This window comes from Phacochoerus africanus, chromosome 9 (genome assembly GCF_016906955.1).
Source record: "Phacochoerus africanus isolate WHEZ1 chromosome 9, ROS_Pafr_v1, whole genome shotgun sequence".
NCBI classification, from domain to species: domain Eukaryota; kingdom Metazoa; phylum Chordata; class Mammalia; order Artiodactyla; family Suidae; genus Phacochoerus; species Phacochoerus africanus.
The window spans coordinates 103,067,998-103,084,905 of NC_062552.1; the positions used below are offsets into that span (position 1 = coordinate 103,067,998).

General features: G+C 44.4%; 1 protein-coding gene across 1 annotated transcript in view; it reads right to left on the reverse strand.

The window, feature by feature from the left end:
• Nucleotides 1-16,101, reverse strand: part of NOXRED1 (NADP dependent oxidoreductase domain containing 1) — a 17,874-nt gene extending 1,773 nt beyond the window's left edge. The window contains exons 1-7 of the mRNA XM_047795028.1: nucleotides 15,059-16,101; nucleotides 13,407-13,579; nucleotides 12,703-12,874; nucleotides 10,320-10,516; nucleotides 6,905-7,085; nucleotides 6,189-6,340; nucleotides 5,389-5,611 (exon numbers count right to left, since the gene is read on the reverse strand). Coding sequence (XP_047650984.1) covers nucleotides 5,389-5,611; nucleotides 6,189-6,340; nucleotides 6,905-7,085; nucleotides 10,320-10,516; nucleotides 12,703-12,857 — 908 coding nt within the window. The 5' untranslated portion in view covers nucleotides 12,858-12,874; nucleotides 13,407-13,579; nucleotides 15,059-16,101. The remainder of the gene's footprint in view (nucleotides 1-5,388; nucleotides 5,612-6,188; nucleotides 6,341-6,904; nucleotides 7,086-10,319; nucleotides 10,517-12,702; nucleotides 12,875-13,406; nucleotides 13,580-15,058) is intronic.
• Between the last annotated feature and the right edge of the window lie 807 nt (nucleotides 16,102-16,908).

Genomic DNA, 16,908 nt, shown 5'->3' on the forward strand with positions numbered 1-16,908 from the left:
ATTATATATTACTAGTGATGTAGAAGAGTGTAATTTCCTTTGAAAAACAGTTTGGAAGCATCTTAAAAAAAAAAATGCAGCTACCTTATGACCCAGTCATTGCACTCCTGAGCTATCCAGAGATATTAAAACTTATGTTTACACAAAAACCTATACCTGAATGTTCATATAGCATCTCTATCACAGTAGCCCCAAACTGGAAACATCCCAGATGTCCTTCAACAGGTGAATGATTAAACTATGGTACGTACATGCCATGAGTATTACTCAGCAATAAAAAGGAATAAACTATTAATACAGCAACTTGAATGAATCCCCACAGAATTATGCTGAATGAAAAAGGCCAATCCCCAAGGGTTGCATAATAATTTGTGCATGTATATAACATTCTTGAAATGAGAAAATCACAGAAATGGAGAACAGGTCAATGGTTGCCAGGTTGGGGAAGAGGGGCCAACATGAGGGATCCCTTTTTATATAACTGTTCTGTATTTTGACTATATCAGTGACAGTATCCTGGTTGTGTTATTGTACCATAGTTTTACAATATCTATATGTAGATATTGTACTGTGGTTTGTACCACTGGGGGAAAATGGATAAAAGGGTACATGGCATTCCTTTGTATTATTTCTTTTTCCTTTTTTCTTTTTCTTTTTTTGCCCTTTAGGGCCACACCCACAGCATATGGAGGTTCCCAGGCTAGGGGTCGAATCAGAGCTACAGCTGCTGGCCTACATCACAGCCACAGCAACATGGGATCCGAGCCACAACTGCAACCTACCCAAGAGCTCACAGCAACGCCAGATCCTTAACCTGCTGAGCGAGGCCAGGGATCGAACCCACAACCTCAGGGTTCCTAGTTGGATTCATTTCCGTTGCGCCACGATGGAAACTACTGCATTATTTCTTAATAACTGCAAGTGAATCAAAATTATCTAAAAATAAAACTTTGTGTGTGTCTTTTTGCCTTTTTCTAGGGCCGCACCCACAGCATATGGAGGTTCCCAGGCTAAGGGTGGAGTCGGAGCCGTAGCCACAGGCCTACACCAGAGCCACAGCAATGTGGGATCCGAGCCGCGTCTGCAACCTACACCACAGCTCATGGCAACGCTGGGCCCTTAACCCACTGAGCAAGGCCAGGGATCAAACCCGCAACCTCATGGTTCTTAGTCGGATTCATTAACCACTGCGCCACGATGGGAACTCCCTAAAAATAAAATATTTTTTAAAGGGGGGGATACAATTGAAAAGTATAATCCACTAAAAAGATATAAAACTTATGAACTTCTATTCATCAGATGATATAACTTTGAACTTTGTTAGGAGTTCCCTGATGGCTCAGTGGGTTAAGGATCTGGCTCGTCACTGCTGTGGCTCAGGTCGCTGCTGTGGCACAAGTTCGATTCCTGGCCCTGGAACTTCTGCCTGCTGAGGGTGCAGCCAAAGGGGGAAAAAAATTAGAAATACAAACAGAATATGAGAAACCACAGTCATAGTGGAAATATTATTATGCCATGCCTCCCATTGTAACAGATCATCTGTTAAAAGACTGTAGAGGAGTCCCTGTCATGGCTCAGTGGTTAACGAATCCGACTAGGAACCATGAGGTTGCAGGTTCAATCCCTGGCCTTGCTCAGTGGGTTAAGGATCCTGCATTGCCATGAGCTGTGGTGTAGGTTTCAGACGCAGCTCGGATCCCACGTTGCTATGGCTCTGGCGTAGGCAGATTAGACCCCTAGCCTGGGAACCTTCACATGCCACAGGAAGCAGCCCTAGAAAAGGCAAAAAGACAAAAAATAAATAAATAAATAAACATAAGACTGTAGAGCAGCACTTCTCCAACTTTAATGGGCACATCACCTGGGATCTTGTAAAAATGCAGATTCTGATTCCATAGATCTGAGGTAGGGCCCCAGAATCTGCATTTCTTTTTTTTTCCTTTTTGTCTTTTCTAGGGCCGCACCTGAAGCATGTGGAGTTTCCCAGGCTAGAGGTCTAATCGGAGCTGTAGCTGCTGGCCTACGACCAAGCCACAGCAACTCGGGATCTGAGTCACGTCTGTGACCTACACCACTGCTCACGGCAACACCAGATCCTTAACCCACTGAGTGAGGCCAGGGATCAAACTTGCAACCTCATGGCTCCTAGTTGGATTCATTAACCACTGAACCATGACGGGAACTCCAGAATCTGCAGTTCTAAACAAGCTCCAAGAGGATGACATGGCTATCAAGCAATTTGAGTAACAAGGATATGCTGAAAAGGGGAGAAATAAAGTGAAAAATACATATTGTGAATGATAGGACCACCCCTCTCTCTACACATACACACAGCTTTCTTTTATTATTATTATTATTATTATTTTTGTCTTTTTGCCTTTTCTAGGGCCACACCTGCGGCATGTGGAGGTTCCCAGGCTAGGGGTCCAATCAGAGCTGTAGCCGCCGGCCTATGCCAGAGCCATAGCAACGTGGGATCTGAGCCGAGTCTACAACCTACACCACAGCTCATGGCAACGCTGGATCCTTAACACACTGAGCAAGGCCAGGGATTGAACCCGCAACATCATGGTTCCTAGTTGGATTCGTTAACCACTGCGCCACGATGGGAACTCCTACACACAGCTTTCTTTCCTCAAGCTGAGTCCCAAAGATTTAAAGAGACCAGTATTCAGGATTTCCCAAGGAAAAAAGCCAAGCAAATCAGTCAGTAGTAAAGACGACAGTGACAAACACAGAGCTTCCAAGCAACTTTTTAGTAACCAGCTAATATTAGCAGTTAAGGTTCTCTATATACTTGAAGAAAGCCTCTACAAGGAATGAAAGAGACCAGAACAAATGATCAGAAAAAACCTGAAGGAAACAGACTCCTCAGAGAAGGAAAAAACTCTTATCGTTTACATTCTCAAAAGGATAAGAGATGTATTACATAGGAAATGACAACAGGATGCTATATATATATATTAAAGGAATACTTGGAGACTAAAAGAACTTTAAAAATAAAAATATAGCAAAAATGAAAATATGAGTTCTCTTGTGGCTCAGAGGGTTGAGGATCTGGCATTGTCACTGCTGTGGCTTTGGTTACAGCTGTGGCGCAGATTCAATCCCTAGCCCAGGAACTTCTGCATGCCACAAGCAGTGGCCAAACAAAACAAAACAAAAAACCCAGACCAACATCATGACACATAATAAAATTTCAGGAATCTAAGGTCAAAAGATCTGATATGCTTCCACAGAGAAAAGAAGCAGATTTCAGACAGGGCATGAATTAAAAAATTAGAATGGCACAGTACCTCTCAATAGCAGTTCTAAAATCTGACAGACAACAGTGCAATGCCTTCAAAATTCTGAGGGAAAAGTATTTCTAACCTAGATTCTGTACCTGGCTATGTTCTCAATAAAATATTAGGTTAGAATAAAAACATTTTCAGCCATAGTCCCTAAAAATTGCTTCCTGTGCAGCCCTTTCTAAGGAAGCTACTGGAGGAGGACTTAAAGAAGTGAACTAAGCCAGCAGAAGAGAGGTCCAGGAAAGAGACCTCAGCGACAGAAGAGAAAGACGAAGGGAATCCCAAGACAAGGGGGAAGGGAAACCCCCAAACTGAAAGTGCATCACAGGCCACTGGTGAGTCATGAGAATACGAAGAGTAAGAGATGGGGAAGATGAAGGATTACTTCTAGGGTTCTGGCTTGAGCAGCTCTGCAGAGGAACAGGTAATTCAGTAAGAAACCCTGGAAGAACAGGCATGAAAGCAGGGAGGCTTCCGGACACACTGAGTTTGAGTGGAGATGGTGGGTACAAACTTACCTGGGTGCAAAACTGACATCTAGGCTGGAAATACAGTTATATATGACAACGTAAATCCCCAAAGTGAAAAAGATCACCCAGGAACAAAATGTAGGAGGAAAAGAAAAGGCAGCCTAGGCCAGAGCCTTGAAAACTCTCAGATTTAGGGATACGGCAGAAGAGGAGCTGACAAAGGCGGAAAACTAAGAGAATTAAAAAAGGAAGAAAAATAAGAGAATTAGGAGAATGTGAGGGTATCATGCAAGCTAAGAGAAGAGATTATTTCAAGAAGGGTGTCGGAGTTCCCGTCGTGGCGCAGTGGTTAACGGATCCGACTAGGAACCATGAGGTTGCGGGTTCCGTCCCTGCCCTTGCTCAGTGGGTTAACGATCCGGCGTTGCCGTGAGCTGTGGTGTAGGTTGCAGACGCGGCTTGGATCCCGCGTTGCTGTGGCTCTGGCGTAGGCCGGTGGCTACGGCTCCGATTCAACCCCTAGCCTGGGAACCTCCATATGCCGTGGGAGCGGCCTAAGAAATAGCAACAACAACAACAAAAGACAAAAAAAAAAGAAGGGTGTCATGTTCAATAGCCAAGGAAGAAAAGGATTTAAAAGTATCCAGCAAATTTAGTGACATGGAAGTCACTGGTAACAAAGGCAAGAATTTGTCCCTATTAGATTAGATTAGAAAGAATGATCCAATAGTTAATTAGCAAGTTACAGAGAAATGGCATTCCTGCACACCATTGGTAGAAATGTAAGCAAGCACCATGTTTTTGATAAACAATTTGGGAATACCTATCAAACAAAATATATATAACCTCTGGCCCAGAAATTCTACTGGTTCAAGTATGCAAAGTTTAAAAATGAAAGTGTTCAAAGCAGCCCTTTATGCGAAATGTGGGGTAGGGGGAACTATATCGCCATCGAGAGGAAATAGGATGAATAAATTTAATTAAATAAATATATCCAACGGGTACTTATGCAGTGCTCATAAATGAAGTACATATGATTGTACTCACATAGAATGGTATGCACGACATAGTAAGTATAGTCTTTATGTTTCTAAAAAGTATATATAGATGTACATATATATTATAACATCATAATATAAATATCTGTTTGTTAATGCATAGGTAGAAGGACAAAAATATAAAAGCCATTAGAGGAGTTCCCATTGTGGCTCAGTAGTTAACGAATCCAACTAGGGACCATGAGGTTGCAGGTTCGACTCCTGGCTTCGCTCAGGAGGTTAAGGGTCCAGCGTTGCAGTGAGCTGTGGTGTAGGTCGAAGAGCGGCTCGGATCCCGAGTTGCTGTGGCTCTGGCGTAGGCTGGCGGCTACATCTCCGATTGGACCGCTAGCCTGGGAACCTCCATATGCCGTGAGTGCAGCCCTAAAAAGACAAAAAAAAAAAAGCCATTAGAGGTAAAGTCTATGAAATGGGATTTGGGGGACAAAGAAGGGCTCTTAACTTTTTCACTAGTTGGATTTTTTTTACAAGAATGTATTTTTTAAATAAATTTTTAAAGATAACATGAAAGGAAAAAGATAAAGTGCTAAGACAGCAGTTAAAATGGCCAGCTGTCTGATAGCTTACCTTTTCTGAAACAGGTTCTTGATGTAGGCTTTGCTGACAAAATCTTGTGCTTGAAATTTCTGGCAAGATGCTCCGTCTTTCCCATAGGCTTTGAAGTGCACGGAGAGGAACAGCTCATTCAGAAGCTGCAGCACCTGTGAGTGGGGCATGTCCTTTGCTGTGCAGGTGTTTATGGCGGCATAGAACACTCCCTCCAACCACTTGAGATTGAGGATCACTCCCCCTAAACATTGATGAGAAAGGAAATACCAGTCAGCACCACCAAAAAGGTCTGCAGGGAACCTAGGACAAACCCTGAACAGTGAATGGCCACCTTTTTTCCAAGACAGGTGGGTCATATGAACCTTGGGAGGAGCAACCATTCCTCTTTCCCAGGCCAAGAGCCCTGTGTCCTTCATAGCACATCATGTGTGGACCCCACCACAGGAAGACCAACAGACTAAGGCAGATGTTGCTAATGACAAACACATCTCTACACGTCTCCAGAATGGTCCTTGTCCACAAAGAAAACTGCAAGATAACAGCCAAGAAAAGCCACTGAGCCCAGACATTGCATCCTCCTGTTTAAGTAGGCTCTCCCTTCTGGTTGTTTCCAATTCATCCTTAAAGGGTCTGATTAATCATACGTCTCAGATTTCCCTAATCAAGGTTGGGGTTTTTTTGCCACCAAAATTGTTCCCATACAAAACCTACATAGCTGAGAATGTATCTAGCTTGTACTCCTCTCCGCTACACTGGGAGAGCAACACGCCAAGAGGAAGGTAATTTTTAAGAGTGACAAAAATAAGGTGAGTCATTACCAGCAGGACTATAGGGGCAGGTAGCCTGAAGAATCACAGGATCTTGGAGAGCAGCTGTGATTTCCTTATTGGCTCCCCAGATGCGGTCAAGATCTTCAACACACTGGTACTGGGGCCGCAAGATACTGGTGTGGTTCAGTAGGAGTTTCAACCTGAAAGTAAAGCCACCAAGACAGGGAATGCAGGGCCAGGACCGGAATAACCCACCATATGATCCCCTGAGTTCGCATGCAGCCCCAACAACATAGTCCCCTGCACAGCACTGCTCAGAGGTGTAAACGTGTGGATCAGCACTGAGGGCAGCTCTTCTTAGCTGGAGTGTTCATCCATCCACCTAACACATATTGAATGTTACCAGTAGGCAGGAACTGGGATAGACACTAGAGGTGCAAAAATAACATCTGGCGATTGCTCTCAATCTCTTTTCATCCCATTTTGTTCACTGGTGGTCTCCCTTCTCACTAATGTACCAGGGAACACTCATCAGCTTCAAGTAGTTGGAAGCAATGCTCCATTGCAGTTCTAATAATGTCCCACCCACAAGTGCTGTTGGTGGAAAAGTGGGGAAGTCACAATTACCAAGGTTGGCTGGGTCCTTCTGCCTATGAAGCTGCTTCCACCTTATGACTGAGAATGACCAACTCAAGAGGGAAGGGCAGGGGTAGAGATGAGGAGACAGAGGATTTGCCGGTCCTGTGCTCACGCTCACGCGATACCTGGGTATTGGGATGGCAGCTACAAAGCTGTACACAATGCAAGCTTTTCCAAGGCTGGCTTGAATTTCTGAGCAGATGTTAGGCAGCTGAGATGGCAGGCAACAGAGGAATACCACGTGGGCCCACTGTACCAGGGAAGAGTTGCAGTAAAAGCACTGGATCCCCAGCTTCTTGAACTCATCTGGGCGGGAATAAAGGGAGTCAGAAGAATCACAGTAGAAAGGACTTTGACCTCAGCATCAAGTGTGGGGAAGAGGATGACAATTATTTTATCTCAAGTCTTGTCACCACATAAATCAGAAGAGATTCCCTGATGCCTTCTAAAAGCCCTGACCCTATAATTATGGCCACTGTAGCAGTGCTCAAGATTGTAAGATCCTCATCTCATGTTTAGGCTAAATGCTGGAATTTTTCAGATTTTTTTTTCTTTTTTAGGAAGGAAAAAGTCTGAATGAAGCCTTCTGCTCCAATTTATTGAATTTATCATGTACCAGGTAATGTACAAAGTACTTTGCATACATTATCTACAGGAATCCTCAGCAGGATCTTAGGGGCCAGAGGCTAGTACTATTCCTATATTATAGATGCAAAAACTGAGGCTTCAAGAATTATGTGATTGGGTTGAAGTTAAACGTATGATAGTATGTTTTAAGTGTTACTGGAAAGCAGAATATTAGACATTGGAGAGGTCCGGTCTTCACCACCATGAGTTAAGTGATAAATCTGATGCTGAGGTTCTCACTCATGTACGTCCAGGGAGGAAGATGCATAGGACAAAGGCGAAGTTTAGAAAACATGCACATCTGCTCTTCTTTCATGTTTGGTTCTCAAAAGTTCATAGAAGCTGATGCTGAGCATTTTGAGTTCTTGCTTCCTTATACAGCATGCAGTAATATTTTATAACTGATTTTATTATTAATAAACATATTGCTTCCCAAAGAATATATGCATTTTATTGAAATATCATATATCTGATCCTATTGATGAGATTTAAGAGATTTGCCTTGAGTGGTAAGATGTTATTTTAGTTTCCTTAATACAGAAAGAATATTTCAAAATCATTAAGAAAAATAACACAGGTACCCCAGCTGAAAAATTGGACAAAAAAATTTTAAATGATGAAATAGCAATAAGCCTATTTTAGTGTTCAATGAAAGACAATAAGACAAGAAATAAGTTAAAGGCATATTAAAATGGTGATAAAAAAAGAAAACCCCTAGCATTGGCAAGCATGTAGTAAAATGGGTATTCTTACATCGTGCTAATGAAAAGTTTCTACCTGAACGGCATCCTCTGGAGGTCAATTTGAAAAAATATATTAGAGCTTTCTTTAAAAATTAAATTTACTTACCATATGACCCCGCCTCCCCACTCCCAAGTGTTTATTTACCCAAGAAAAATGAAAAGCATTTCTCCAACACCAATATTTGTACACAATGTTCATAACAGGTTTTGTAATAGCCTCAAACTGGAAACAAACTGAGTGTCTATTAATTGAGGAAGAGATGAACTATGGAATATCTATGTGATGAAACAGTACTTAGAAATAAAAAGGATATCTATCAATACATGAAACATAGGTATATCTCAAAATAATGATGCAGAGTGAAAGAATTCAGCCCCCCAAAAAGCACAAACTGTATGATTCCATTTATACAAATTTCTATGAAGTGCAAACTAATTGGAAGTGACAGAAATCAGATCAGTGGTTTTCTGGGGGTTTGGGGGGCCTGCGGGAGGTAGAGAGGTTCATTACCTTGATTATGTTGATGGTTTCCCAGTAGTATACATGTTGTCCAAACATCAAATTGTACACTTTTTTTTTTTCTTTTTTGGCCACTCCACCGCATATGGAGTTCCCAGGCTAGGAATCAGATCTGAGCCAGTTGCCACCTAGGCCACAGCTACAGTAACACCTTATCCTTAACCCACTGTGCCAGGCCAGGGATTGAACCTGTATCCTAGCATTCCCAAGACACTGCTGATCCCATTGCACTGCACCAGAAACTCCTCAAACTGTAGACTTCTAAAATTTGCAGTTTATTATGTATAAAGTATATCTTAGTAACGCTGTACTTGTTCTTTGACCTAGTAATTTTGTTTTTAAATTATGCACAAGTCCTACTAAATATGGCATAGTTACATAAATTATCATATAGTCACATTTAAGAATATTATACAATCTTAAAGAATATTAAATAATATGAAAATATGCTCATGATACATGAAGTGAAAAAAGCAGGATACAAAAAAGCTTTGTATAGTATCAATTACTGATATAATCTGATATTAATCAGAGGGGAAAAATGGAGAGAAAACGATAACCCTGGTAAAGGGATTATAGGTTATTTATTTATTTATATTTTTTGGCATTTTAGGCCTGCACCCGCAGCATATGGAAGTTCCCAGACTAAGGGTCAAATCACAATACAGCTGCCAGCCTACACCACAGCCCCAGCAATGCAGGAACCTATACCACAGCTCACAGCAACGCCAGATCCTTAACTCACTGAGCAAGGCCAAGGATCGAACCCGAATCCTCATTGGATACTAGTCACTTCCTCTGCGCCATAATGGGAACTCCAGTTTGACTCTTTTTGACAAAGGCATACACCCATGTAACTCACACCTCTCTCAAGATATAGCATATTTCCATCACCCAAGAAAGTTCCCTTGGCCCTCTTCTTCTTTTTTTTCCCATCGAAATATAGTTGATTTACAATGTTGTGTTAGTTTTAGGTGTCCATCAAAGTGATCCCACTACACACACACACATATATATTCATTTTCAGATTCTTTTCCATTATAGGTTATCATAAAATACTGAGTATAGTTCCCTATGCTATACAGTAGGTCCTTATTGGTTCACCTATGTATATACAGCAGTGTGTATGTGCTAATCCCAAACTCCTATTTATCTCCCCTCTGCGCCCCACTAGCCCCTTTGGTAACCCCTTGGGCCTCTTCTCAGTCTCCCCAGAAGCAACCACTGTTCTGCTATCTATCACCATAGGTTGGCAAATGGAATTATTACAGGACATTTAAATTTTTTTTTGATAAATACTATTTTTCAAAAAATAAGGCCAAATGTTTGGAACTGGGAAACACCCACCATACTCCAACTGGCCCAGTTAGAAGATCTGAATTCTGTTTGGAAAGCTTCTCTGTATCAAAGACCCAGAAAGGTATCTCACCACCAAAGGCACAGGGAGTAAAGATGGATATAAACATTTATTGGAGAAGTTGCTTTACAGGACAAGTTAAAAGACCATCTTTCTGGTGTTTCTCAGGGCTCGCAAGCTGAGAGCCAGCCTGCTATAGTCAAGGATTCCTCTTCCGAGGGACCCTTTCAAAACAGCCTCCTCACCACCCACAGGGCACCACCCAAGCCCCGTTTCTACCCAGTGCTCCTCACCCAGGGCCTCTGGCCTCCGAGTGGAGATCCGCAGGCACTCAGCAGGGATGGGGACAAGCCGAAGCAGTGTGTGAGCCAGCTGCTTCCCCAGGTGGCCGCCTCCAACGATGCCCACCTTTAACTCCTCGTCATCAGGAGTGTCCTCAAGCATCCCAGGCACAGAACATCTGGAAGTTTGCTGCTCCTGTAATGATTTCCTGGAGAACAACTCTCTGGAGAGTGAATACAGACACACACAACTACATGCACACCCTCAGCCCTTCTTCACTGTCAACCTCTGACGTTTTCTGCTTTGACGCCTCCACTGCAGCCTGCTGTGAACCTGAGGTACCTCAGAGAGAAGCATTCCCATTATGTACCACTGACCCAGCTTCCTTAGGGAATGAAGTGTTCCTCCCGAGAGAATGTTCCAGAAAGTACTTGTTTAAAACATTTTCTTTTTTTTTTTTTTTTGTCTTTTTAAGGTAGCATCCGCAGCACGTGGAGGTTCCCAGGCTAGAGGTCCAATCGGAGCTGTAGCCACTGGCCTATGCCACAGCCACAGCAATGCCAGATTCGAGCCGCATCTGTGACCTACACCACAGCTCACGGCAATGCCAGATCCTTAACCCACTGAGCAAGGCCAGGGATCGAACCCACTACCTCATGATTTCTAGTCGGATTCGTTTCCACTGCACCACAATGGGAACTCCTAAAACATTCTTAAATGAACCTTTTTTTTGGGGGGGTTACATATACTGTGTACTTCCCTGCCTCTCAAACACAAGATCGAATATTGAAGTGTTTCTTTGACTCGGGACCATCTCTGTAAACGGCCACAGTCACATGCTGACCTGGAACACGGTGGGCCAATTCCTTCCTGGTTTCCCCTGCAGACAGCTGTCAACTTCCATCTCCATCAGGACACATGCACCCCTCTCCCACCGCACACCTCCTCTTTCTAGCTTGTTTTTTCAGTTCTGTACAAACCCAAGAAGCCAGGTAACTTTGCCCTTTTTTTTTTTTCAAATGTAATGATTTATGAAAGTCAAGTTTGTAGGGGAAAACAGACCTGAGAAACTGAGGACCAAGGATTTGAGGTCACTCTTTCTGGAGGTTCACTTACTGTTGGTTCTGGATGTGTTTCTATAGCCCAAGATGAACAAAGTCTGACCTCTGCATACGGAAAGTATTGTTTTATGTTGTTATACAAGAATCTTATATTTGTTCTGTATTTTTTTTGCAAATTGGAGTCTTAAATCTCTGAAGTTTCCATACAAGTATCACAAACCACATCCCATTTAAACCTTTTCTCTTGGTTAAAAGGAGAGCTGAAAATGCTCGGTGCCTGATCCATCTAATTGCAAAATGACTCCTGAGGCGTTCCCTTCGTGGCTCAGCGGGTTACGAACCCACCTAGTATCCATGAGGATGCAGGTTCAATCCCTGGCCTTGCTCAGTGGGTTAAGGATCTTGCGTTGCTGTGAGCTGCAGTGTAGGTCGCAGACGTGGCTCAGATCCCATGTTGCTGTGGTGTAGGCCAGCAGCTGCAAGCTGCAGTTCCATTTCAACCCCTGGCCTGGGAATTTCCATATGCCAAGGGGTAGGGAGGAAGGAAAGAAGGAGGGAGGGAGGGAGGAGGAACGCATGTTAAAAAAAGCTTCCCATGTTAGTTTCTTATCAGTCATCTTAGAAGCAGCCAATAGGTTCATGCATCCTATCAACCAGCCAGTCAGCAAACTCCTGATGTAGTCCACCTCCTCAGGTCTGTGCTGTATCCACAGCACGTTCACTTTAGATCAGATGGTCCCACCATCTAGGAGTTAATCTAATTTCATAGAAAAGTAAACTGAGAGGTGGACTGAGGGCTGGAGGAACAAATGCTCCCAGAGTGACCTAGAGATACCGAATCCTAGAGCCTAGTCCTAGGGCCTCACAAACCCCCTCGTTAAGTGCCAGAAGCCAGGACAGGACTGAGAACTTCTTTGCAAGTCAGTGTTCCTGTGTTCAGGCAAGTCCTCTGGCCAGAGGGGCCCCCAAAGTCTCAGGAGACTTTCTTGTGAGGAAACATTCCACTGTGAGCTCAGCCCCCAAAGAAAAAACTGACCCCGTTTCAGCCAATAGCCATGGAATGGTTTGTCATTAGTAGTCGTGGGAGACAAGCTGGTCATCCCAGTGAGAGTGAATGAGAGAATGGATGGATGAATGAATGAATGAATGATTTAATCAATCTGCTCACTGAAAGGAAATCACTTTCAGACCAGGAATACTCGCGTGTGGGGTGGAAAGGGTAGGAAGACACTCCCCCCGCCAAAGTTACTCTCCAACCTAAGAAGCTGAAGTCATCTGGATTATCTGCAGTGAAATTCTTCTCTGTCCGCCTGACCTCGGAGACCAAGCTTACCTCAAATTACGGAGTAGCTTGCAGAAGAATGTTGCATGGGCACAGGCTTTGATCATCAGCCCACGAGAACGGCCCAGCAGATAGAGCCAACTGTGGTCCTCCTCTTGAATCCCACACCCGAACCACAGGGTCTCAAGGTCCTCCAGCATGTCCATTTCCAAGCCAGCATCTCCTGCGGTGACAGATACCAATCAGTTCGGCTCCCTGTCCTGGAAGAAGAAGGCGTCTATGCAGGAGGGTGTGTGTGCCCAAGGCCTGGGCTCTCTGAGGGTGGCGTCGGCACCTCTCCTCCCAGTTCTGAGCTGGCAGCTCTCACCCCCTTCTCTGAGTGCGAGTCCCGGAGGATTCCTAAAGCACTGACTGCCCGTGAGTCAGGAATACTGGATTCATGAAAACCTGGACAAAATCCACATAGGCTCCGGGTGCTTTTTTCAGCAGATGCTTTTACATTAGCATTGGGTTTCACAGATACTCTTGGGCCAGGACCTTCTCCCCTTCTCTGCTAGGTTTTAGAAATAGGACTGAATGCCTAGACTGCATTTCGAAGAACTCCTCCCCTTTCACTAAACTCTGTGTTCCTCCACAGGGTAGGAAAAAAAAAATCCAAACTAAATATTACCATCCCCTGTCTAGGGCAGGGTCATCTAGATTTTAGAAAATGAAGCCAGAGATGTAGTATAAGCCCATCCACATAAATCTCTCACCAGCCAAACTGAGGCGAAGATGGCTCTGCTTCTCCGTACTTCCGGTCTTGGAGGGGGAGAACTACATTTCCAGGGAGAACTGCCTATGAAACTTGTCATTATGACTCCTTAGCTACCGGGTCACTCCAGTCTTAGCCTTAAAGGGGCCAGCCCCACAGAGAGGTTTTCCAGACCTGCAAGAGGAGGACAGAATTCCTTCACTGCTTTCAGAGCACGATACCAGAGCAGTAAGAGAGCCTTCGTTTCCCAACAGAAGGTTCTGGACTTCTGGTTGTGTTTTGTTTTACTGCAGACTGGAATACTCAAGGAGTTATTTTTCAAACCCCTTCTTTTTGTGTCCAAGAAATCAATGGATACATAATAAAATAATAAACAACAAATAAAATAAATTCTGGGAGTTCCCATCATGGCTCAGTGGTTAACAAACGCGACTAGTATCCCTGAGAACACAGGTTCGATCCTAGGTCTTGCTCAGTGGGTTAACGATCTGGCATTGCCGTGAGCTGTGGTGTAGGTTGCAGGGGCAGCTCGGATCTGGCGTTGCTGTGGCCTTGGTGTAGGCCGGCAGCTGTACCTCTGATTAGACCCCTAGCCTGGGAACCTCCATATGCCTCGAGTATGGCCCTAAAAAGACAAAAAAATAAGTAAATAAATAAATAAATTTCTGGAGATAATTACATAAATGGTGACTATAGTTAATATTGTATTGTCGGAATTCCCTGGAGTCTCAGTGGGTTAGGGATCCAGCCTTGTCATTGCTGTGGCTCTGGTCACTGCTGTGGTGTGGGTTTGATCCCTGGCCCAAGAACTTCTGCATGCCACGGGTGCAGCTGAAATAATAATAATCATACTGTATTGTCCATTGAAATTTGCCAAGACTTGATCTTAATATTCTCACCACGCACTGTGGTAACTGTGGGGTGACAGATGTTAATTAACTTCACTATGGTAATAACTTCATAATGTGTATCAAATCATCATATTGCATAACTTAAATACATATAATTTTCATTGTCAATTATACATCAATAAAGCAGGAAAAAAATTAATAACATTCAAAAATCTAATCTATTTTATAGCAATGGCAAATTTGAGATTAGAATTCAAAACTACTTATCGCTAACCTTTTTAAATTAAAAAAATTTCTTTTATTGAGGTGAAATTCACAAAACATTTAAAAGTGAACAATTGAGGGGAGTTCCCATTGTGGTTCAGCGGTAACAAACCCTACTAGTATCCATGAGGACATGGGTTTGATCCCTGCACTCACTCAGTGAGTTAAGGATCCTGTGTTGCTGTCAGCTGTGGTGTAGGTTGCAGATGTGGCTCCGATTTGGCATGGCTGTGGCTGTGGCTGGCCACTACAGCTCTGATTTGACCCCTAGCCTGGGAACTTCCATATGCTGTCAGCGCAGCCCTAAAAAGACCAAAAAAAAAAAAAAAAGTGAACAGTTTAGTCCATTCAGTGTTGTACACCTACTGCCTCTAACTTCTAAGACATTTTCATGCCCCTGCAAAGGAAATCCTATACCCATTAAACAGGTACTACCCATCTCCTCCCCACCTCTCATTTACTGGTGACCATCAATCTCTTTCTTATCTCTATGGATTTACAAACGTTTTCTGGCTATTTCACATGAGCGGAAACTTACAAAACAACTTTCAGTGTCTTGCTTCTGTGATCTCTTTTCTAGGAGGGCTATTAGGTCACTCTCTCAATCACATTAAAAGCAAAGTCTTCAGCGCTTGAAGTCAAGAGCATAGAAGATCTCAAGTCTAAGAAAGCCTTCCTTAGACCATAACAACACGGAGGCCATCCAGATGTTGCAAGTGACGTTTCCTGATCCGAAGGAAAGAGAGCCTCAAAACCTCCCAGCTCAGCAAACGCAGCACAGGTCAACTTGGGCAAATGTGGATTAGATGGAGGCCCATACCTAACTGACGCATTCTCAAAAACGGGGATTCGCTGCTTCTGGCATCGTAACATGTCGGGTTAGCCAGGCTGAACTACGTTGTCCAGCATTCTCATCCCTGTATGTTTCCAGTTAGGGCAAGAGAGGTTTCCGCCAGAATCTGGAGATGAAAGCGCAGCAGCGGCCAGTTTGCGTCAGTGCTTGCGAGGCTGAGACAGGCGCGTCGGCTGTCTACGGGCAGCCCTGTTGCTGTGGGGCAGAGTTGGGCCCATGACTGCTGCACCTTCCCCCAGATCGCTCTGCAGCTTCTCACACTCATGGGCCAGGCGTGTGCTCAGCTGCATGACACGGGCCACCAGTAAGCTTCTCTTGCACGGGACTCACTTCATCAGACTGGAGGTGGAGAGGACTGGCAGGGGTTCTTCAGCTCATCCTTGCTCCCCTTCCCTCGCTTTTTACCATCATCCCTTCCCCACTGCCTGCCCTACGGATTTTCAGCTCCACCACCAGACATGAAGACAACCTCTCAGAGACTGTTTAACCAGCTGCCACACTTGAGCAAGGCCAAAGCCCTGTAATGAATTCCACATATAGATGAGATAGGTACATGGATAGACAGGCAGACAGACAGATTGATGGACTATATACTCCCAGTGGTTCTGCTTCTCTAAATGAGCCCTCATACACTTAACACTAGTTAGTCCTTTTCTCTGTCTTTTTGCCTTTTCTAGGGCTGCACCCAGGGCATATGGAGGTTCCCAGACCAGGGGTTGAATCGGAGCTGTAGCAGCCAGCCTACACCTAAGCCATGGCAATGCAGGATCCAAGCCGCATCTGCGACCTACACCTCTGCTCGCGGCAATGCCGGACCCTTAACCCACTGAGTGAGGCCAGTGATTGAACCTGCAACCTCATGGTTCCCAGTCGGATTCGTTAACCACTGAGCCACGCGATGGGAACTCCAGTACTCTTTAAAGATCAGCCAATAACTGCAGCAGCATTTAGCAAATTAAACTCCTGTTTCTTCAACAGCAAGAAGGTTGATCAGGAGAGGAACCAACTACAGAATTGCAAAGGAGATGATGGCAAAGTGCAGGAGCAAAAGGTGGACTCCAGCCTCTGTAGGGCAGGCTCCCTCAGCGCTGGCACTACTGACACTTGGGCAGGGCAATTCTTCCTCGTAGGGAGCTGCCTGTGCGCTGTAGGATCTTTAGCAGCACTCCTGGCCTCTACCCACTAGGTGCCAGTAGCTCCATCCAGCTGCAGTAATACAGTGTATCCAGACATTGACACATGTCTTGGGGGGCAAAAGTGTCCCCAGATGAGAACGATATTGCCTTAAAGCCTGCTGTGGGCCTCAGTACAAGCAGCTTCTTTTCCTGCCAGTTCACCCCCTCCGCACAGTCACAGGAGCACAGAATTCCATGAGCTCTGAGAGTGTGCCCTCCCCTTACAGATAAAGAAAACAGGTCTGGAGAGAAGGGGGCTTGCCCAGCACCACACAGCTTGTCATCGGGAGAGCCGGGACAAGGGGCCAGGTCTTATCCTAGGGGACAGTGCTCCCTCTGTGACCCACATGGCCCTGCTTT